This window comes from Taudactylus pleione, unplaced genomic scaffold, assembly GCF_031769625.1.
Source record: "Taudactylus pleione unplaced genomic scaffold, aTauple2 ptg000611l, whole genome shotgun sequence".
Lineage (NCBI taxonomy): Eukaryota > Metazoa > Chordata > Amphibia > Anura > Myobatrachidae > Taudactylus > Taudactylus pleione.
In genome coordinates this window covers 1,162,039-1,185,803 of record NW_028285013.1, presented here as the reverse complement: position 1 = coordinate 1,185,803, position 23,765 = coordinate 1,162,039, and the positions used below count along the sequence as shown (strand labels likewise).

Below are 23,765 nucleotides of genomic sequence, written 5' to 3'. Positions count from 1 at the left end.
CACCAGAAGCAAGGACTGCCGTGCGCGATTCCCCGTAAGCGAGGAATCGCCTTACCTGATATCTCCGAGCATCCGGTGCAGTCCAGGTTGCAGCATCGCTGCTAGCTAAGCTCAGCCACGACCTGCCGATATCACCAGCACAATTACCGATGTTGAGGCCCGGCGGAGGTAGATGGAGTCGCAGTACATGAGTCTTATTACAGACGCTTGGTACTGCCAACTCAAAAAATGTAAAATACAATAAATACATAAAATAAGAGCTTAGGACTGCCTGAGCAGTCCCCTGTTACAAAGGTACGTCTGAATCCTGCCGCACCAGACAACAAACTGAAGTCCTATGGCTAGGGGCGGGGTATATATGGAGGAGGACCCAGGGCATTCTGGGAGCCAGAGCTTTAGCTGTTTGGTGCCTGGTCTTCCAACCATAGTATTCCCCATGGTATCTCAGTGGATCCCTATGGACCCCGAAGACGAAATAGTACATCTTGCTTTTAACAGTGGACTGTGGCCCTGATTCAGAGACGGACGCTCTGAAAGAGCGCTCGTTCTGAATCTGGGCGTTTTTTTGTGCGGCCTCCTGGCCGCTCGCATAGCTGTGGGTGACCACCCACAGCTATAGCGAGCGGCCAGGATGATGGTCGCGATGGTCAAGACCATCGGGCTTGCGACGAGACCCTTGTGGTAGGGTCTCGTGGCCACAAGCCCCAGAGAGCTTCTGGCTCTAATAGAGCCGGAAGCTATCTCACTGACATCACTGGTGATGTCAGTGGGGCCGCCCACAAACGGCAGGCGTTCGTTTGGGAATGCCTCCGTTTGTGAAGCCATCCCCCCGTCCACGGTTTCAAAATGGGGCGACCTGTCAAACTACATCGACAGCCGCCCCTTTTGTAGTGAGATTTTGTCTCTCGCTCCAGAGGGCTTGCGCACGTGCAGAGCACACCATCGATCCGCTCGCGAGCGCTGAAGCGCTTGCGAGCGGGCCTGAATCAGGCCCTGTGTGTGTCGCCATGTCCAATATTATGAAAAGAAGATGGCAGTTGCCCGATGCTGGTATAGGGCTTCATCAGGAGACCGGGAAGGAGCAGGAAAGCAGATATGGCCACTTCCCATTGCATAGCAGATTGAACCATATCAATGTGATCTGTTACTGCAGTGTGTAGCTCGGGGGTTCCCAAACTTAACACTAACAGTTCAGGTTTTAAGGATACACATGCTTGTGCATAGATGGTTAAATCAAACTGACTGAGGTAGTTATTAAGTCACCTGTGCTTAAGTATGGATATCCTGAAAACCTGGACTGTTAGGGTGCCTGGAGGACAGAGTTTGGGAACCACTGGTGTAGCTACAGATATGCCCAGCTAGAGTGTGTTGCCGATGGCATAGCGAATCACGCCATGCATAGCGCGAGATGCACTGCGAGCGTGCGCCTCCATAGGAATGAATGATGCGATCGCAGTGCGCACCGTGGCGTAACTTGGCGTTGGGAGCCGCATGGCTCGCGCATGTTTGCGGTGCGATCAGCCACAATGAACCTGGACGCATCTGTAGTACAGCTGGAGAGCCACAGAAAATTATATATATATATATATATATATATATATATATATATATATATATACACATATACACTCATACATACATCTTATTCTATTCTCTAGAAAAAGGAGGCTAGCAGTAATTCCCATCCACGTCTCCTGTGTATAGGAATATATATATACACACACACATATACACACAGGTTGAGTCTCCCATATCCAAAGTGCTTGGGACCAGGAATATTTTGGATATCGGAATATTTCATATTTTGGAATATTTGCATATCATTGGGACCCAAATCTAAACACAGAATGCATTTATGTGTTATATACACCTTATACACACAGCCTGCAGGTCATTTTACACAATATTTTCAATAATTTTGTGGCTCAAACAAAGTTTGTGTACATAAACAAATTTCATGTATGTTTCATATACACAAAGCCTGAGGGTAAATTTTCTACAAGATTTTATAATTTTGTGCTTTAAACAAAGTTGTGTAAATTAAACCATCAAAAAAGAAAAGGTTTTACTATCTCAGTCATGATAAAAAAATTAAAATCCGTATTTCGGCATATCTGGATATGGGAAACGCAACAAATATATATACATACATACATATACACACACACATACATACACACTGTATATTGCAATAAGCGGCAATGGACAACGGCCATTGAGTGTTCTGTAAATATTTGTACAATCTAATTAAAAAACATCCTAATAAGTGTCCCGGCAGGTAGTTCAAAGTACACTGGGGGCGATACAATTCAACGCGAGCTCCCGGAGCTATTCAATTCAGTCACGCCCCCGGCACGCCCACCAAAGGGGGCGTGCTGTCAATCAACATCGACAGCACGCCTCCTTTGGTGCGAGACCCGGAGCGACGGAGAGCCCGTCGCTATCCGGGTCTCGCGCATGCGCACGACGGAGCTCCATCCGTCGTGCGCATGCGCAGTGGGGCAACATCGACCCGCTTGCGAGCGTCCTTTGCTCGCGAGCGGGTCTGAATGACCCCCCAAGTACTATACTTTGGAATTTGTATAAAGTAGCATATTAAGCATAACGATGTGGGACAATATTCCCACGTACTATATACAAGTGACTCAAATCCTGCATATTAGGATTAATATCCACTTTATAAATATTCCTTGCAACAAAAATACTAATCCTAGGTACAGCACTTTGGACCCGATTCAGGTTAGCACCAATGGTGGGTAAACTGCACATGTGCAGAATGAGCCCTGCGTTCAGTTTCTGACAGCCGCAGCCCAATTGACAGGATGGGGCTGTTTGGTGGCGACTGGGGGTGCAGAGGCCAGTCTCTGCCTCGGAGGACGCAGATTTCCTCACCTCGCAAGCAGAAGGCTAACAGTCTGAGCAAGCTTCCGCTTACCGAGATGGCCGATGCTAAAAACATTGCGTCCAAATGTTGCGATGTCGATCGGAAGCTTCGTTTTCGGATGCAGCACTCTGATCGGAGATGCCTGCTGGAGGAGTCTTTTTTTCCCTCAGGCGCCTTCTTCAGTCATTAGCATATTAGATGTACGTAACTGCACAGTCGCTTCCCTGCGGCTGTGTCATACCTTACATATATCGGAGTCGCTAATATAGCTAAGTACTTCGGATTAGTATAGCACAAAAAGACGCACATTCAAGAAGAATGCACATGGCACGGCTACGTCCGTGGCGCGCCAAATGGGGATATTTGAGGAGAAGTGCTTGTGGACACACCTGCAGGATAAGATTTTAACCAAGCAAGATGTTTACTACATGACGGCATCAGAATGTGCGGGCACCTTACAGCTCTGCTGGTAATACAAGGGTACTGCCTAAGAGCACAGGGGGCTGTGCCTTAATTGTTTTGCTTTGAATGTCTCTACATGTGTGGGCTAAGAGTTGGTTCTCCGGCTCTGCCAGTGAGATGGTCCTAACTGTGACCAAGACATTTACATACCCTTCCAACAATATTATCAGTGAACAATCCGTCCCGTGAAAACCACAAGTACGCACCTTCAGATCTCTGTGCATCAGCCCTTTGCTGTGCAAAAACTGAACCGCTTCTGCGATCTGCAGAAATATATGGAGGCTTTCCGTGCGCGGCCTGTCCTCCAGAGTGTAACGCGCCTCCATCCAGTCTTTCAGGTTCTCCTTGCGGCACAGCTGCATCTGAATATAGAGGTACACCTTAGGAGAGCTGGGATTCAGCTTCTCTGGAGTATTTTTGGTTAGGTCCAAGTGTAAGGTCTTTGGTCTCGGAGGAGAAATGGACAAAGTACTTGCAGAAGTGGGTTTACTGTCACTGGAGTCCTTGGTTCCAGAGTCTCTTTGAGAAAACTCACTTGTTGTAACGACAACAGAAACGTCTGTTCGGTTGTCTACATTGGATGCGTTGTCGCAACCAGAGTCTTCGAAGACGATGGATGAGGAGGTTCTCTCATGTAACCCAATATCCATGCGTCGGTGGCTGCAATGTCCGTTGTGAGTCCCCACATCCTTGTCACCCATCATACTGTGCTCCAAATCACAGTCTGTAAGGAAACTGTGCTGCAGGTTTACAATGGAGTCTTCCGATTGGTTGTAGTCCCCATCAGTAGTAAAGTGGAAAGGAGAGTGGTGCCTTCGTGGTATTTCCGAACCCACCGCAACAAACGCAGTGGACAGTGAGCTCAGACTCTCCGATGAAGGGGTGATGACTTCCACCTGCTCTTTCATGGAGTACGGGTCTGCACTCCGAACCTTCACAGAGAGCCCATCCGCAGGAGTTGGGGAGCTGAATGGCCAATCCGTACTGGAACAAAAAATAAATATAGGTCAAAATAAATCCTTCCTATAGCAGTCTACATATTATCCATTATGGCAAATGTGCTGATACACAGACTTAAAACGTGCTCTTACATTCAGACAAAATGATGCAGGAAATTCACTTTACAACCCATTCGTATGACGTTTGATCATTCACAGAAATGTAATGATTTATGGATTTATTTTTTTTATCCTCGTGAAAACAAACAGTATTCTCTGAGTATCTGAATGGGTACAGTAGCAGAGCCTATACCTTCCATCTTTTAACCACAGTTCATCCATCTGTTCTTGCCATAACTCGGGAGGTTCTTCACGCCACGCATTGAAATAGCGCACGATTCCGGGATGCTCCAGTTTGGCGAGAGCCTTTACCTCCCTCATTACCTTCTCTCTGGCCAGTTTCCTGGAAACAGTTCGGAATAGGTCAGATATAATGAGTTCTGAGAATGGCACAACACACATTCATGAATAAATGTAATACAAGACGGGAGGACTCCCCTGCTAAGCTGCCGCACACAAGCTGTTCATGGCGTTTCCCAGATTTGCAGAATGAATATCTAATTTGACTATACATTAAAGAGCAAGTTCCAGCCATCTGGTCTGCTCCATTGCAGCCAGTTAATGCAGACAGGAGAGAACCGGACAGGGTGATAGCGGTCATCTTCAGACTGCACTTACAAAGATACCACACACTGGTTTGATTCATTTCAATCAGATTGATAAATAAGCAATGTGTTAGGGGCTTACACCATTACTGTGCAATCTGAGTGCTGACACATTGAAAGGATGAGCCTTATGGTCATGTAGTGGCCCCTAAAAGTAACGCGTTCAGTTACCTGTTCGGAAGGCGGATTCTCTTGATCGCATAATTGCAGTCATCTACTTTATTTCTTGCTTCGAATACCACTCCGAAACCCCCACGTCCTAAACACCGAATGGGTTCAAAGTCTGTGAGATACCTATAATGGGGGAGTGAGGCAGATTGGAACACAACTGCATTGAACGTCACATTTTAGTGCCCCAATCAAGAAGCTGATTTGCAAAATTACCATTCTTAGTGGTCTCCTAAAATAGCCTGTGGAACGCCCATGGAGTCAATGTGCTAAAGCCACTTGAGCGCAAATATGTATTAACAGACGCGCTACTATACATTATATGGATATTAAAAGTTGGCAAGACATGCTGGGGACCATATAAAAAGCACAAGTGCACAGGCTGTCTACATAGTGTAATTGCTGGTTATTAGATGGAGGTGATAGAATCCCATCCAATAACTGGAATTTACAGGAGATGGTAAATTATTCCCTAAAATACACAAGTTTGCAAAAGGTATGAAGTCGCCATCCCAGCGCACACAATGCTGGCGCTCAGGATCCCGACAACAGTCAGAACCCTGGCTCCAGAATTCCGACAACTACGATTCTGACGGCGAGTATTAGGGTTAGGTTTAGGCTGCGGGAAAGGAGAGTTAGTAGAAGGGTTACATAACCGCATGCTTCGGGATTTCCAACCTTCAGAATTACGCTACCAGGATTCTCACCGCCGGCAATATCAGCGCCGGGATCACGCACCTAACCAATTTGCTAAATATTTCTTTCACTATATATTATACAATAGAAGTCACAAATGCCCATGTGCTTTCATAATAATAACGTAAGTGTTATATGTTAATAGGTAGTTGTGATTTTGTTTGTATTTATCATTTAGGCATAGGAGAGAAATTGGAGACATGTGCCAGTTGCCTGAATGTCCTGATATTAGTACATACAGAAGTATCACTGGAACAATAAGCTCATACCGTGATACATATCCACAGCCGCTGTAGTCCCCCCTGTTCTCGCTGGTTTCTGCGCTCGTCAGTTCGTATTTATGGTCCGTCTGACACTGGGTCTCAGACTCTTTTCTCTTCTGAATGTACATTAAAAACAAACAATGCAGAAATAAACTTACACTGAGCACCACCACGTCCGGCTGTTTTATACACATGCAATACAAACGCTTTCACAGCCAAGTGTTTTACTCTGACGGAAACAGTGCTGTTTAGATAATTCCAGGCTTATTACAGTTCAATATGAATAATATTGCATGCTTCTATATGGCAAATTAGGTTTCCCCCATATTTACAAAGCTCTGAGTTTTTCGCAGTTTACAGGATTGTACTAGATAACAACTTAACCACCATTGGACGGCATATCAGTAACCGAATGTAAGCACTATTTGTGGTAGGATAAAAAAAAAAAAAGATTTCTTGGGTAACTGAGTGATTGGGCCAAGAAATGTCACTAGGCTAAACCTAGCTGCAGTGCAAGGCGATTGTAGGGACGCAGTGGTCACAACAGGGATCCCTAATCAGTTACTTATTAACACGGACTTATATAGTGGCAGCATATATTTAAACTAATAAAGACATACAGAAGGTTACGGGATTCTAGGGCGAGAGACTTCTTACACACCCTGGCCAAGTGCGGATTAGCCTGGAACAGCCTGCGCACAACATAGGTGGTGGCGGTGATACACAGCAGGATGGTGCCGACAATCTCCTTCCACCAGGGCAGAAGCACAACGGGATCTTTCTTGCGAGTGTTCTTGTAATTGGGGTTTTCTAATATTCCCACGGTGATCTGAGTTCCACGCGTGTTGCGCTCTCTCTTGTAGTATGGAAGGTAATAGCCATTGTCTGGGGAGAAGGGGATTAGAGAAACACATTATGGAAGTCGGGCAAGGTCGGGCAAGGTTTTCTCATGTATCCACAGGGGTGTCAGACAGATGAGATCAATGGATGAATCTCAAAACCAAAACAGTTTAAAAGTATTTGGCCTCCAAGTAAAAAAAAAAAATAAGTAAAAAAGTATGGGTTCTTGGGTTAACCTGAAACACATTAAGGGGTAAGTAAATATTTGGCGTAAGGAGAAGGATAAAAATGTTGATAAGCCCTGTGCTAAGCCTCAGGACGCACATCACAGCCTCTGCGTTCCTAGGAGGGTGGCACAAGGATGACACAACCAGCTCCTGGTTAATGCAGAGCCCTGAGACCACCTTCAGTTACAAGGAAGGGACCATACTACCATCCAAGCACATGGGGATAAGGGGTCCAAGCGCAACATCTTACAAAAGGTGCTCCTCACATGGTATTCTGGGCTCTAAAGCTCCATGGGGAACCGAAGCAAGAAACAATGGCAGACTACTTGGAAATGAGGGCTAACTGATTATATTGCAGGGACATGCACCCTACGAAAAGCTCGGAGGTGGCAGAAGGGCAGCCAGGGAAGGTGGGTAACCTACAGGTTCAACACTGTTCCTAACTACGCACCAGCAAGGTGAAGGAGTTTTGGCTCTTAACACATGGCCTCAGACTTAATGACCAGGATCATGCTGGAACACCATAGTGCTCTTCTGCCACATTCCAAACATAATATATGTTACTATTAGCATTAAGATATAAGTGTCCACCACATATGAGCACTGGAAATAAAATCAAACTAAAAAAGTAGACAGGAGATCAGGGACTGGGAGGAATTAGAGAGGGGAGGGGCCATCATTTCTTCCAATGCCCTGCAACATGCTAGATACCACACACACAACTGGACAGGGAGGCGTTACAGAGAGGGGAGGGACCATAATATATCCCAGTGCCCTGCCAAATGCGGAATACCACACACAACTGGACAGGGGCAGAAGGGACTGGGAGGAGTTACAGAGAGAGGGGAGGGGCCACCATTTCTTCCAGTGCAACTGATTGCTGCATCTCAAAGGATTCTCCTAACTGAGAATTACACCGACAGACAGTATGGCATGGATGGTGCACAAGGACGATGGTCAGTGTACAGGGTGTCCCACAGCAAGGTATGTACCCATAGTCAGAGCTGGCGGACGCTGGGCATGACGTGCACCCTGGCCGACAGCTGCAACAATGTGCTGTGGAGGTCCTTGCTTTCCAAGTCGGAGGTCTCCTCCTGTCTTTGCTAGAAAACGAGGCAGAACATCAGGAGAACTGAGCGATTGATCAATGTTTTATTGCTATGGCTGATGGCTTCAGCACTAGAAGAACTTAGAAAAAAATAAAAATAAAAAAAATCTCATGCAACACATTCAAGGTATAGCTGCAGCTTCCAAAAACACAATTGGATCCAGGGCCCCTCCAACGTGTGGTATCACCAGCCCACAGCAGGACAGTCCTGAATTCTGGTGGCAGTGCTGTGACTGCTGAATAGGCCAAGACGCTGCTTCCCCACCGAGTTAAGGGAACAACCAGCCCTGAATCTATGTAGCATAACCAGTTTGTAGCCGGCACCCGGAGAGTCTAGAACCTGTTGCGGTTGCAGTCATAACTTCCTCAGCTGTTACATTTTATAAAAAGCTAACTGCAGAGCTAAAAATGCAGAGGTTTCCCCTGTATGAGCCAAACACTTACCATACGGATACTGCAGCACAGACAGGGCACCGTTGCTGTATTCTTCATGGGAAAACTTGTCATTACTGAGACACTTATCAAACTCATCTGAGCCAACCAACACCGGAGTCCTGGAGGGAGAGTCTGCGGGTGGAGAACAGAGTTAGGTTTGTATAAGTCATTACAGTTACACCACGCAGAGCCGGGCCATTTTATTATTTAGCCAAAGTAGTATCAGGTGCGGAGTAATTACACAAAACTGAGAACACAATGTCACGGAATTGCTAAAAAAAGATAAATAAAAAACCCTTTACAGGTTAGAACTTTAGATTTTTGACCACAATCAGATATTTTGATTGAGCAGTGAGAGATGGGTTAGACTGAACACAGGGAGTGGAATTCACAAGATCACTACAATGATTTTCCATTGACCGAAATTAAAAATGCTTCTTTTAAATAGCCAGCCCAGCCCCCCACCCCCACCCTCCCAGATACAGTCACGCTCTTAAGAATTGTGTTCGCCAGACATATAACACAAAGAACTTACAACCACAAAGGAACGCATCTTTAATGAGAACTTCGGCATGTATTTGTTAAGAGTGGTTATAGCTAAATAAGTCTTATTTATGTTTATAATCATATTTGGATGTACATTATTAAATGAAGCATGTGCTTACGAATTAAAGGCTTCCATTTGATCCTTGGCAGAGTAATGATGCCTTGGCCATCCTTCATGGTGTCCAACGCATTTGGGTTAACTGGGAATTTCTCGGACGGTCGCACTGATGCTTGCAGATACAGCTGCCCCCGGAACATTCCTAGGGTGTAAATAGAATAAAACAAGGTGTCACTCACATAAATCAGTCTCCAAACCGCTATTGGATATCAATGAAGATGAAACCGACACAAAAAGTTATTATATTTAAAATAAAAAAAATGTTATTCTATATTGTTGTAATTTCGAAAGATACAATTAGTAATGTAACTAGATTAACACACACAATTTCTGTGCAATTAACAGGGACTAAATGGAGAGATTAGACAACCACTAACTCCGCCCCCTCCGCTCTAATTCAGCTGCAGAGGGGCGGGGCTACACTCGCTCATGCTCTTTGCCTCATTAAAATTTGCTGCATCAGCTTAGATTTGACTCCCATAAATAACAGAAAGGACACTACAATAGCTGTTAGAAACGCAGCAATCGCCGTGCTACCATGTCTAAAATTTCTTCTTACAGGACATGCAAATTGGGGAACTTCGTATTCACAGAGGAGCATTATAACCAGTGTAAGGTAAATTCATTAGCTAGTGGAATAGGTGCGTGATCACCAGCACTGAGAGGTTATTCAGTTTAAAAGACAGGACAATAGAGTAGATGATCTTTACAAATACATTAATCATACCAAATTAATTTTGTGTGTATTTTTCTGATCAAATGAAAAAAAAAAAAAAAAACCACACGACAACTTCTACCCCTTTCACACAGAAAAGCAATTACCCGGGTCAAGCATTTGGACTTGGTAATTTGCAGATCAACACTGGTCCCATTTCTGTGTGAAGGGGTCAAACCGGGTCGAACTCCAGGGAATAGAGACCCAGGATAACCCTTTCACACAGAAGAAATACCCGGGATGATCAGCAAATTACTGGGTCCAAATGCTTGACCCAGGAATTTGCTTTTCTGTGAGAAAGGGGGTACAGAGTGGGATCGTCAAAAGAACCTGTGCATCAAATGCCAGATGAAAAGCTAGGCTTTTGACCATTTTCTGTGTGAAAGTGCAATTAATAAGCTAAACAGAAAATTAGAAGAAAGCTAAAAACAAATCCACAGGGGTGTAGCTATAATAGGTGCAGGGTGTGCGGGGAACACAGGCCCCTAGGTCCAGGGGAGCCCCGCACCGCACACCCTGCACCCATAATAATAAATACTTACCTCTCCGGAGTCCCACGTCGGCACGGGCGTCCGCTCTGTAAAACGACTGGAAAATGGCAGTGGGGGACACTTTCCCGGTGACCTGTGCATACACTACAGACTCTGGGCACACTCTAGTGCCCAGAGTCTATAACTCCGGCGCTGACCGCGCACAGCTCAGTGCGCTGCCAGCCGAAGAGGAGGGGGCCCATGTCGGAGACTGCACACGGGCGCCCTACTTTCTAGAAACGCCCCTGCGAAGCCACATTGAGGTTACTACTGACAAACAGTCCTCATCTACAGCGTCCAGCAGTTTGCAGAGTGGACTGAGCTCACCTCACTACTCCCCGACATATTATACTGTACAGGGGACATTAACCTGCTCTTTACTCTATCAGGACCGACACACATACTAATGCTTGGGAAAAAGGGACCTCAACACATAATCACATAGAATCTCACATACCCAGGTAGAAACTGGACTCTGTCGCTCCTCTAGCAGCCTCCACAATGTCCTCATCATCCTCCAATATCTCATCACTTGACGTATAACTTGTGTCATCAAAGAGACTTATCGGAATGACCTTCCCATCTCTGACTAGCCAGGCGGAAGCTATCGGAGTGCAGAACTAGGACAAAGCAGAACAATGGTGACACTCCAGCGAGAAACCATCCTCAACACGCAAAGTTATGCAGCTATGAGAATAAAAACACATACTATGCGGCAAATAAAATAAGCATAGCATCTCTGACTAGAACAGCTTTCAACTCTAACAAAACAATGTAACTTATAGATAGAAAGAAAAGTTACAGATAGGATTTCACATGCAGTCAGCGACACTTCATACCTGGTGTTCCCACTCCAGGTGTCCAAGCTGCCGGTTAAAGGCCATGACTTTCCAATCCGCCACAGAGACCTTAATAAACGCGTCCTTCGTCCCGGCTTCCTGCTCGTCAATGTCAGAAATTATTCTGGACTCGTCTGTGCCAGCGCTGGATTCAATGTGACCTTCAATGAAACCCACGCGTGGCTCAACGTCCGGGATGTAGCGCAGCTCAAAGTGCCCAACGCTGAAGTTCCACCTGTGGAATAAGAGAAGTCACATATGTGAATATATTTTCCGTAGCACCACATTACACTGCGCAAGCATTACAGGTATGCACAGAGACACGATTGTTTGGCTACTCCGTTAGAAAAGTTTTATTTATAAGCAAGTATTAGTCACCCAACCTACTCCTACTACACCAGGTCAACCCACAGCTCTATTATAGATCATAGAGGCAAAGTTTGCTATCCTGTTGATCAGTTCGAGAAAATAAGAATTATAGATTCCTGTCCATTTAATCTTCTAGCTGAATGGCATCACAGTGTTAGCCAGGAGACAGAGGTGGAGGTGATGGCATTGGGTACATCCCCTGGTTTCGCAGTGACTGACCAGAGGCCAATTCACCCTCTTCTACAAGGATCTAAGAATACAGTACAAAGGGCCTGATTCAGAGCCACTCGTAAGCGGCCGCTCGTTCGCTCCGAGCGATGTTTGCTCAACTGCGCATGCGTACGGATCATTCGTTATACGCATGCGCGAACCAGTCAGTGCGGCCGAAATTCATGTGCTCGCAAAATAGCGAATGCCTGATAATTTGAGTGACAGAAAGAGGCGTATGTGGGTGGTTACAGGGGAAGGTGCTTGAAAACGGGGAGTGGAGATCCGATCGCAGGCGTGCTTAAAGGTCAAAATGGGCGTTTTATGGGTGTGCATAATTAAAACAGCAGCGTCATTGTGCAAGTCACTGGGTTATTTTATAGCCAGAACTGCTCGCAAAATTGTGGTAGCAAAGACCAACCACAAGAATAGTGAGCAGCTCATACCCTGGTCGATGTACTCGATTAATCTAATAAATAGCGGACATGACGTAGGATGCGAGCGGCCAGGGGGCGTAGTTTCCCAAAAAACGACCGCAAGTTTTGTTTCGCTCGTTCAGACCTAGAGGCGTGAACAGACCGCAATTAGTGAACGGTTCATTTGAATAGCCACCCCTTTTTTATGAACGAACGACCGCAAATAGCGACCGGCTCTGAATCAGGCCCAAAGTCTTTCCATTTGCTCGGATGTCTGTAGGGACTATTGAGAAGAAGATGTTGCACCATCCTTGTGTTGCATTCACAAGACAAAATACTAGGCCAAGGCAAGGCCTAAACCACGGAATGCTTGTTAGACAGATGGCAAACACCTTCTCCCGGAAAAACATGCACTATATAATGCTATTACACGGATATATGGATTTAGTCACACACTAGGTTACTCCTTTTAAGGCAAGGGATGCAACTGGAGATAAAACAGCGATCCATTACTTTTGCAGATAAAGATTTAAGCCACTGATTTAGAGGAGGGGGTGACCTGATACATTATGGTCTATATTGTCAATTTACACCAATAGGAGAAAAAAAAAAAAGGGGGAGCACTTTGAGTGGTTAGAACAAGATTTTTAGACTATTATTCAGCCTATTTAAGCAGAATTATAGCAATGCTGCTGCTCGGCTCATCTTAACGCTCAAAACGCTCTGCATCTGCCTCCCCTCTCCTGCAAGCGCTCCACTGGCTCCCCTTCCCTTTTAGAACCCAATTTAAGGTTCTCACACTCACTTACAAAGCCCTCACCCAATCTTCCCCCATATACATCTCTGATCTCATCTCCCTCCACTCTCCTGCCTGCCCTCTTCGTCCAACAAATGCCGCCTCTCATGCCAACTGATTACTTCCTCCCACTCCCGCCTCCAAGATATTGCCCGCGCTGCTCCCCACCTTTGGAACTCTCTCCCACTCCCCATCAGACTCTCCACCTCTCTACAATCCTTCAAACGGGCTCTCAAGACCCACTACTTCATCAAAGCCTTCCAGCTCTCATCATAACTCCCTGCTACATACTCCTTCCTCTCTGCCTACCCCATCTGTGTCACCCCTGTTTGTCGGTCCCTCCCCCTTAGAATGTAAGCTCCTATGAGCAGGGCCCTCTATCCTCTTGTGCTTCTCCTTACTCTACCTTCATCTACTTCTTACTCTCTACCAGGACACCTAACACTTGGTAGCTTTGCATTGTTGCTTTTCTGGGTGTTATGGTCGCGAATGTAGCAATGTATATTATCCATGTCCTGTAATGTATTGTATTGTATTGCACTGTAAATCAACCTGTTTATGTACTTTGTAAGGTGCCGATCATATTATTATTATTAATAATAATTAAAAAAAATAAATAAATACTTAAAAATTTTACAGGAAGAATTGGTTTCTTTGGAGCGAGTCACTTCAAATACCTAAGAATATAACAGATGATGAGGTGGAACAGGGACTTATTACTATTAAAACAGAGATGGAACAGACTACAGGATTTAAGTAGAGAAACAAATGGATGACACTGTACTGTATTCCGCCCTCCCCGACATCTACAGGTCATAAACAGATGTATGCATGTGCAATCCATCATACATTTATAGATGCTGATTAAGCTCAGGAAATGACCTCTGACTGCCTAACTTCACAAAGGAAGGTCATGGAATCTGATCTTACTATCTACACTCATCCTTCCACCTTCAGACAGTATAACTAATAATTCTGGACTAAAAAACTAGCATCAAACAAGATTCTCCACCCACAACATCAATATCTGACGTCCGAGAAACACTTACTTCTCGCTGCCACTGCGAGGACCCACGGCGCGCACGGTTTTCTGCTTTCGATGCAATAGGAGAATATCATCCTGCTCACCCTCCTCTTCGTTCCACCGACGGCAACCCATAGCCGAACACACGTACTTTACCTACAGCATGGGCACAGAGCATGGTTACATATTCTACATAGTCTCTTTAAAAAAAGTCAATCGTTATACAGGAGTACACTGCGTCACCTGGATTTGCATTTTATTTGAAAACGCAAACAAAATAAAGCCCTCTCCAGTTAGCCAGCTGCAAGGTTCCTGCGAGTGAGCACATAGTACATGGGGTGAGTGCCCCACACATGGAAGCCCCACAGTTATGCTAGTTAGGGGAGAGAAGCCATTTTAAATTAAAGCCCATATGACAAAGAACGGCATCAAAAAAGAAAAAAGTAAGATCATACCATGACCCGTATTCTCACAACAGAACACAGATGATAGGACAGCGGTTATCGGCAGCTAACTGTGCATACAAACTGGCCCAATATTGCAGCCCTGATACAGCAATGACTTTCACAAACAAATCGAATCTTTTATTACACACTTTGTTAGGTAACAAACCGCACAACTACAGGTAAACACTGTAATCCCATTTTTATATCCCTATATTGTAAGCAAGTATTAAGGGGATGTAGTCGGCATCCAGGCGGCCGGGATGCCAACGGTCCTGATACGGGCGCCAGAAATCCCAAGAGGTCAGGATACCGACACCACTATCCCGACCGTCAGTATCACAAAAGGTAAGTATTGGGGTGCACGGGGAGGACAGCGTTACCTAGCAGGGTTAGGCACTAGGGGGAGGGTTAGGTACTAGAGGGGGGTTAGGATTAGGCACCAAGAAGAGTGGGTTAGGGTAGGGGGTAACAAATAAAAAACAACTTACCATTCACTCCAACACATGTCGGGATTCTGACTAGTGGCACACTGACAGCCGGGATTTCATACCCAACCCATAGTAAGTGCTGAAAGTGCAAATACATTACAATCCCTTCACCTTCTCAAGGAGACCTATTTTTAGGGTTGGGTATGGCATCCCGACAGTCAGAAACCTGACAGATTTTTGTAAGTATTATAACCCTAACCCTCCCCTACCACAGCCCAACCCTAACCCTCCCCTGCCGCAGCCCAACCCTAACCCTCCCCTGCCGCAGCCCAACCCTAACCCTCCCCTGCCGCAGCCCAACCCTAACCCTCCCCTGCCGCAGCCCAACCCTAACCCTCCCCTGCCGCAGCCCAACCCTAACCCTCCCCTGCCGCAGTCCAACCCTAACCCTCCCCTGCCGCAGTCCAACCCTAACCCTCCCCTGCCGCAGTCCAACCCTAACCCTCCCCTGCCGCAGTCCAACCCTAACCATCCCACAGGATTCAATCCTCCCTCCACCCCAGTAATTTGTAGCTCAGTGGGGCCAAGTCTAAATAGGTCAGAGCAGCAGCAACCACTATTCTAGCCTTCATTAGAGAGACAGCATGAAATTACCTTTAGGCTACGGTTCATGTAAAAGGGATTCACGGTACTTTGGGGCCACGGGAATATCTTGCTCTGTGGGAACCTGTAGTAAACTCACCTTGCCAGAGGTGGCACTGAGACCATAGGTTGTAAGGGACTTTCCGCCGACTAATACGACGTCATCGCCAAACTTATATGACGACTCCAGGAGAGACTCCACCGTAAAAGGCACGGCCTCCATGCTCTCTCTGTCCCGATCCCACTGAAAGAGATCTCCGTCCAAAGAAGGGATTATCATTTTATTGCCAAACACCTAAGGAGAGAGAAAAAAAAAAAAAAAAAAGACAGTGTCATAGACTGTACTGTATACCCGTATCGTATCAAGTAATCAATCTTACAGTGTACTCTTACACCACTCACAATCGCCTTCAGTGACAACACAACAAGCCGGCGAGTCTAGAGGCTCGGTGGCCGACCTGCTCCCCCACGCTGGTGGCCAAAATGACACAAAGTTACAAGCCAAGCAGCCACATCTCTTCTGAGTATCAGTATAATGACCAATCGGATAATGATCCCATTTGTCTAGGTCACTCCAGCTGCTGTGAAACCACACATCCCAGCATGCCTTGCCACAGTTAAACAGGAGCCAGCAGCAAAACTGTATCTGGGCCTGCTGGGATGTGTAGTTCACCAGCAGCTGGAGTGTCAAAGTTGCCTACCCCCTGGTCTAGCCAATATTACAGCATGTGGCCAACTAGAGGGAAAAGCTACCTATAATAGTAAATGACCATATGGAATTTGTCCCCAGAATTTGGGACACTTCTAACAACTAAAAAGTTTCCTGAAGGAGAAGCAAATCGTTTCCTTTGGTTCTCAGGACAAACTGGTCTCTACAAAGCTGCATTCTAGTTTATGCTGAGGCCATAAGGAGAGATGTGCAGCTATGGAGCTTATAAAGCAATAAACAAGGGGTTTGTGATTCAGAAATCATTACTTGGAGCACTCAGCACATGCACACAAGCCCCAATTGTCCCTGAACTGCAGATTCATCCGATTAACCCTTAAGGCTGCATCCAGAGATTTTTTTTGGTCTCAGGAGATTATATAACCTAGTGCAGGAATATACAGCAGCGTTATAATTAGATTTACATAATTTATCACACTCCTTTTACAGGAGGCCAGCAGTGGAGAAAGGAAACAGTCTGTGCAGACGTGACCTATAAAACCGATACCTAGACAAAAATGTTAAAATGACAGTTCCCAATAAGGGTTTTGCTGAATGTGTTAGAATTAAAGTACAATATTTTCTAATTTTCCTCAGAGAGCAACAACATTCATGGAGGCCACCACGGTTGTTAAATGAAGCTGGGACAAATCTAAGTCATTTTTCTGCAAGCAGTGACACTTAAAAAAATAAAATAAATACATTTATAATTATGTTTCAGCGTTCGACGAGCAATATAGAAATAATCAATTGCAAATGTAGCTTGCTGCTTGCTAAGTCACTGAAGAAAATGTTCTGTGTAAGAATGATACCCAGATGCCCTCACACACTGTCATTACATGTATGAATATTTATGAATGGGACCACTGAGCCACCGTGATGCTCGGTGCAGGGGGGAGAGCAGAGACACTGCAGGTGATGGATGACATCAGTCCCCTCTGTAACACCATTACCTCACCTCCTAATCGGTGAGTCACACAATGTGGGTCATGCAGCCGATTACCAGCTCTGAGACAGGAGTGTAGGCACACATTGCTGCAGTCTCAGGGTCACACCGCCATACAGCAGTAATTAAGCTGCTTGACAGACAGATATAAACATGACACATTCCCATCAATAGGAAAACAACAAGGTCTAAGGGGATAGCTATAGCTAATCCTAATCTGTCCCATCAATCAGGTGACTAAGCATGAACCAATGCACTCTCAGATCCACACGTGCTCAGAATGAGGAGTGACTTTCCCATAGGACCGGATACTGTCACCAGCACAGGCATACAGCAGACTGGTACTGTATATAGTACAGGCCTGCACAAATACATCTAAATGTTAGCAGCCAGCAAGACATTACACAATGTGCAAGCTGCACAAATATTATTAAGGAGTGGAGCTGTGCACACACCAGCATCATATCTAAGGGCTCAATCCTACTAGGTGCAAGTGTCCACATTTGTTTGAATAAATGCAGATACATTGCACGAATTCATGCACCCGAGAAAGGAGAGAAACAACTAGAAAGGTCTACGCTGTAGTCACTGAGGGTGCACAATCTTTCTATACAATGCGACCTGGGAGAAGTGCATGAAAAAGTGGAAAAAACACCCAGGACAACAAATACAGTGACAGCTGAGATAGCTGGACATAGAGACAACTGAGACAGCAGGACATAGACAACTGAGATAGCATGACTATACAGGAGGCTGTTAGTGACAAGTGAGATAGCAGGACCATATAGGAGGCTGTTAAGGTGCATACACACTAGACGATATGCTCCCTGAGCGATATCGTCTAGTGTGTCCCCGGCAGGCTGTGCTCAATGTCGTTCATGACATTGAGCACAGCCGCTGAACGATATCATTAGCGATATCGTTCAGCGCCGGGCTCTCTCACCCATTCCCTGACATGCAGCAACCTGACGAGGTCGTCAGGTTGGCCTGCATGTCAGCCCGATGAACGAGGATGACGAACGACCCGCGGGAACGCGCGTCGTCGTCATCGTTCATCTTTTTTGTGTTAAACATGGACGATAAAGTGGACGACTGAACGATAACGATATCGTTATCGTTCAGTCGTCCACTTTAATCGCCCAGTGTGTACGCACCATTAGTGACAACTGAGATAGCAGGACCATATAATAGGCTGTTAGTGACAAGTGAGATAGCAGGACCATATAATAGGCTGTTAGTGACAACTGAGATAGCAGGACCATATAATAGGCTGTTAGTGACAACTGAGATAGCAGGACCATATAGGAGGCTGACAATGGCTATAAAGAAAGGAGGTTTAAAAAAAAAAAAAAAAAAAAAGGGTCAACTGGCTGATTTTGCACTTTTTATTAATGTTGGAGAATACACAGCAAGCCAGCATTTTCAGCCAATGAAAGTCCTTCCAGCATTTTGGTGTACAGAAAATTTTTTATTTAGTCATTTTTCAGTGGTTCTATAAAATTTGTAAAAATTTGGAATAAACACTTACCTCTCATGTGCAAGTTCAAAAACCTCTGTCCCACATCATTTGCACCTCACCCTCCCTGTCCCACATCATTGACACCTCACCCTACCTGTCCCACATCATTTACACCTCACCCTACCTGTCCCACATCATTTACACCTCCACATACCTGTCCCACATCATTTACACCTCCACACACCTGTCCCACATCATTTACACCTCCACACACCTGTCCCACATCATTTACACCTCCATATACCTGTCCCACATCATTTAACCCATTACTGAGTCTTTATTGGCCATATTATGCTGTTTAAACCCCTTCAAGTGCACGATTATTCATTGGGAGGGCTGTACCAAAGGTCCTGCACTGTGACCTGACATTTTTACCTTGAAATAAAGATTTTTCCTATTTTTTCTCCTGCTCAGGGAGGGGGGGGGGGGGGGGCGGTGTGCAAAAAAAGGGAGGAAATTTCCATTCAAAAAAAAAATCAATGGGGACAACGCAATTAAGCCCGCTGTTGATCGTGCCGGGAAGTTGGTCCCAGAGCCATTCAATTAAGCGTGCAGTTTAGTCTGAAAATTTACGTTGGAGAATGCAGACTCTCACGACTTAACCTGGGTGTTTAATCGCGACAACAGTCATTCTCCGACTAAAGTGCTGGCCTCGAGGCTGTTGGCGCCATGCTACACCAGAAAACGGCCTTGTGGCCAGCACTTTAGTCGGATTTCTCATCGCACCCTCAGGAAGGTGCGAGAAGAAATCCTTTCGTTTCCATAACAGCGCGCTGAATTGAATCGCCCTCAACGTAAGTTTAGAATTTGATTGCAAAGTTAATTTGCAGTACGAGTTTGCTGTGGCTCGCAGGACACAACTCGCACCTAATTGGACTGAGCACTAAGAATGAAGGCAATGTTTTTATGGAATTATACAGTCCATCCATAGAAGGCTGCATCAAGCGTAGTAAACAATACAGTGGGCACCCCAAGAACGTATGACAGACTATTCCCTAATTATATTGGCAGTTGCCACTATATAAAATGATCTACCAGCCAGTGCTGCCACACAAAAGGATTACATACCAACCTGTGTCCTGATTGCACCAATTTGTACGTGAGCGTGGGCTCCCTGATAAAATTACCCAAGTGCACCCCACAATGAACCACTGGCTTGTACAACACCACAAAAATTAAGGCTACAGATAAGACCCCCAGGCTGGGCCCTCGCTGAAAATTCCCAGCCCCACGACAACCACCTGCCAAGAACCATAAGTATAGGGTCTCAGAACCCAACTCTTCCAGAGCTCAGCTTTACCGAATGCCATTACTGCATCCAGAGACAACTTCTTGTCATATAGCCCAAGTTAATGCACCATTGGGCACAATTGCTATTAGCACAGGTCAGAGTGTTATGTAAACAGGCAAAGCTAAAGGCTGGGATGCAGGACAATGGTTTCCAGCAGGGACACCAATGCCCTGACTCCAGACAACTCCAAGACCAGTCACTGACCATTTCATTAAAACTTTACTTTGCTTTTCTCAGTGCTGTCAAAAGCATAGAAGCGTGAGAGATGCACAGACTACCAAAGACGTTTGCATGGAATATAAAAGCTGCCTGTCTGACGCGTCCATCTATCCGCACCAGGGGTATTCAACTTGCTTCCATAACACTACACACATGCCAGCATGCTCTGTCACAGTTTAGCTATTACAGCAAACTGAAACTAACAGGGCATGCTGGGATATGTAGTTCCAGGGCAGCCAGAGGGCTACAGGCCTTACACTGATGAGCCAGAAGCATTACACTGATATGTCAGAACCCAGCAGCACTTGCATATAAAAGCCACGCTTATTTTTCACTCGTGTTTACCCTACTTTCGAGTATGTAAGTAAAAGTGGATTACCTATAATAGTGAACCCTTGCTATGCTCATCAGTTATTAGAAAGTGAACCATCAATAGCCTGGTTCAAGGCTATTGATGGTTCCTGGAGTGAACTATATTATCTTACACGCAGACAGATTACGGGGATGTTACGATGTAACTGTTTAAGTGTCACATAGTTTATCTCTTCTCAGAGTGTATCAGATACATTTTGTTTCGTTTTGTATCTTTTTTTTCAGTCTCGTTCTTTATCAGTGTGGTTATAGTTATCATATTGGCTGTCATGAGATCCAGCTTTGATAGCAGTGAGTTAATGTATGCGGCAAGTGTTTTTCGCAGTTATTATTGCACTTATAATTAGGTTCTCTCTTTACCCATACAGTGTATTTGCATTTTTTTATTTTTCATTTATATTTTCACAAACGCATATATTTTCCTCTAAATAAATTTTTTGTGTGGGACGATATAGGGTTTGTTCAATTGATTGATATGTTATCTATTACCAATATCATACGATTAATGGAGTGGATGGTTAATTAATGCTAATTGTCAGTTGCAGCTAATATTGAGCGCAAATAATAATTGTTTTTTGACATCCTCCTATGAAATCTGTGTTTTACCTAGTAATCGAACCTCTAATAACCATATGTCATAAGGTAAAATTGATGTTTTTTGATTTGTGTTTATTTGTTATGTTTAGTGATGTATTTAGTTGAATATATTGAGTATGTTGGGTGATGGGTGTTCACTTAATTGATGTCATTCAACTTCCTGAACGGAAGTTGTGCTGGCGTGGTGTTAAGCATAAAGATATGTCTCTTTCTTGTATCTTTTGTATCCTGACGAAAGAACTCAAGTAAAGTGTTCTGAAATGTTGATATTACTTTTGGGGTCCATTGCATTCCTTTAAGACGCCAGAGTGCCGCCTTGTTTGTCATTATATATATATAAAACTTATCGTTCTGCTACAATCAACTAATTTTCATTGAAGCTTGGACATATACAACCTGATCTAGCATTCCCGCTAGGATGTTGTAGAGGAGCGCCGCATCCTGCCTGATTTCAAAAGGACAAAATGTGCCCTTTTGGCGACGCCCCGCTAAAACATGCCGGGTGCCATCCCCACCCACTGGCTGCAATGTCCCGTGGGTGGGAAAAATTGCGGTGCAGCGGTCACCGCCGGTAAATACATGCCGTGCGCACTTCATCTATTCACAAAGAAAGGAACGCTTGGGGGCAACCCAGCATGTCCATAAGTGCCCGGCATGCCCCCAAGAGTGATGAAAAGTGGGCGCGTCTTAATGACACGCCCTCTTTTCTCATGGCCATGACCCCTTTTCAGACGGACGCGCTACAGTCATAGTTGCCAAGTCCGCTGATAACAAGCGGAATTGGGCTTGTTTTTTGTCCCAGTTGCTTGTATTTATTAGGTAGCTTGTTTTTGGGCTTGATAGCCAGGTCCCACTACTAAGGTGAGCAAATGTTATATAGCTCCTTCACCAATCCATTTATGTTTAACTGTCTGTCTGTCTGTCTGTCTGTATATCTCTCTGTATATGTAGTTATATAGATTTGGTTATAGTTCTATAGATCGTTTAAACCAAATCTATATAAGTGACATTTTCCCATATGTCGGTTATTTTGTTTTGCCGTGTTTGTTTAAATGACTCTTTTGTCCTGTACTTTACCGCGCACAGAGGTCCTGATTCACCAGTGCACACTAGTTATTGGGAATCTGTGCAGGACCCATTCTGTGCATGTGCAGGACGGGTCCTGCTATATCGCACAGGCACCTGTATACATTTACCTGATTGACAGGCAGAGGAGTTTACAGGGCGGAGACGGCCTAGGTTCCTGGAAAAGGGGGCATATGTAGCCCCCGTTTTCCGGGAGTGGCAAGGCTAGGATCTGCATCCATGGATGCAGACTTCTTGGCCTTGCAGGATGACAGAACACGGCTAGCTTCAGCTACCGCAGCCTGACCTGCAACCATCGCAATCGATGGTTGCAATGGTGATACCAGACTGCAACCTCGGTCGCAGCCTGGGATCGCAGATGCAGCAAGGAGATTTCAGACACCTTCTGCTGCATTTGCATTTTAGCAAGGACAGAATTACAAAGCTGATTGTGTGCAGCTCTGCAATTCCGTCCTATGCCAAATCAGGCCCCGAGTGGCAGATACGGAGAGTAGAGCAGTGAAGTGTTCGTTTAACTCTTTCCATGCTGACCAAAGTCAGGGTTTCTATTCTATCCCTTTAATCAGGGACACGTGAATTGCACAGGTTCTCAGGTGGGTTGAAACCAGTGGAAATGCAGGTTTTGAAGTCAGCCAGGCACAGAAACTGTATTTCATATGTTTCCCCTGATTAAAATGCTATTATAGCAACCCTAACACAAGCGTATACTATAGACATATGCTGTGAGCGTGTACAAACCTCTGGTTTACTCAGGCTGGATGAGACAAGAAACCCCGAGCCCACGTCGAGATCCCACTGCTTCCTGCCATGGTTCTCCGCATCCAGGGCTGCAATGCGTCCGTCCAGTGTACTGATGATCACCAACGACCTGGTGAGAAGGAAGACACAGGGTTATCACAGCCATCTATCAGGGTCTTGTCAAACACTAAAAAAACCATATAGACAAAACAGCAGCAAATCTCAGCAGAGAAAAGGGCAATTCACTTAGGTGTGACGGCCATGATCTCAGCGTGGGAAGAGCCTGTATAACACTTGCTTGTATAGGAAGACGTACTAGTAGCAGGTAGAGGCTGGCTATATCGCCATTTTATAGGTACTTGGTAGGACCTCACCTTGTGTGCCGCGTATGGTTATGGAGACCATATCCCCCAAAATAATTAATAACATTGAAAAAGGGTCAGAGGTAATATGATAAAGATCATAGTAT

The 23,765-nt window shown here is 45.2% G+C and overlaps 1 protein-coding gene across 2 annotated transcripts in view; it reads right to left on the bottom strand.

Moving 5' to 3' along the window:
* EIF2AK3 (eukaryotic translation initiation factor 2 alpha kinase 3) overlaps positions 1-23,765 on the bottom strand; it is a 51,336-nt gene that overhangs the window by 18,722 nt on the left and 8,849 nt on the right. Inside the window, exons 2-14 of one of the 2 annotated variants that reach the window (XM_088454262.1) lie at positions 23,297-23,426; positions 15,923-16,117; positions 14,332-14,462; positions 11,495-11,729; positions 11,113-11,275; positions 9,412-9,552; positions 8,756-8,878; positions 8,196-8,306; positions 6,798-7,021; positions 6,143-6,252; positions 5,181-5,303; positions 4,598-4,747; positions 3,553-4,330 (exon numbers count right to left, since the gene is read on the bottom strand). In XM_088454262.1, coding sequence (XP_088310388.1) covers positions 3,553-4,330; positions 4,598-4,747; positions 5,181-5,303; positions 6,143-6,252; positions 6,798-7,021; positions 8,196-8,306; positions 8,756-8,878; positions 9,412-9,552; positions 11,113-11,275; positions 11,495-11,729; positions 14,332-14,462; positions 15,923-16,117; positions 23,297-23,426 — 2,614 coding nt within the window. The remainder of the gene's footprint in view (positions 1-3,552; positions 4,331-4,597; positions 4,748-5,180; positions 5,304-6,142; positions 6,253-6,797; positions 7,022-8,195; positions 8,307-8,755; positions 8,879-9,411; positions 9,553-11,112; positions 11,276-11,494; positions 11,730-14,331; positions 14,463-15,922; positions 16,118-23,296; positions 23,427-23,765) is intronic. The other variant, XM_088454263.1, reaches the window with a different exon arrangement.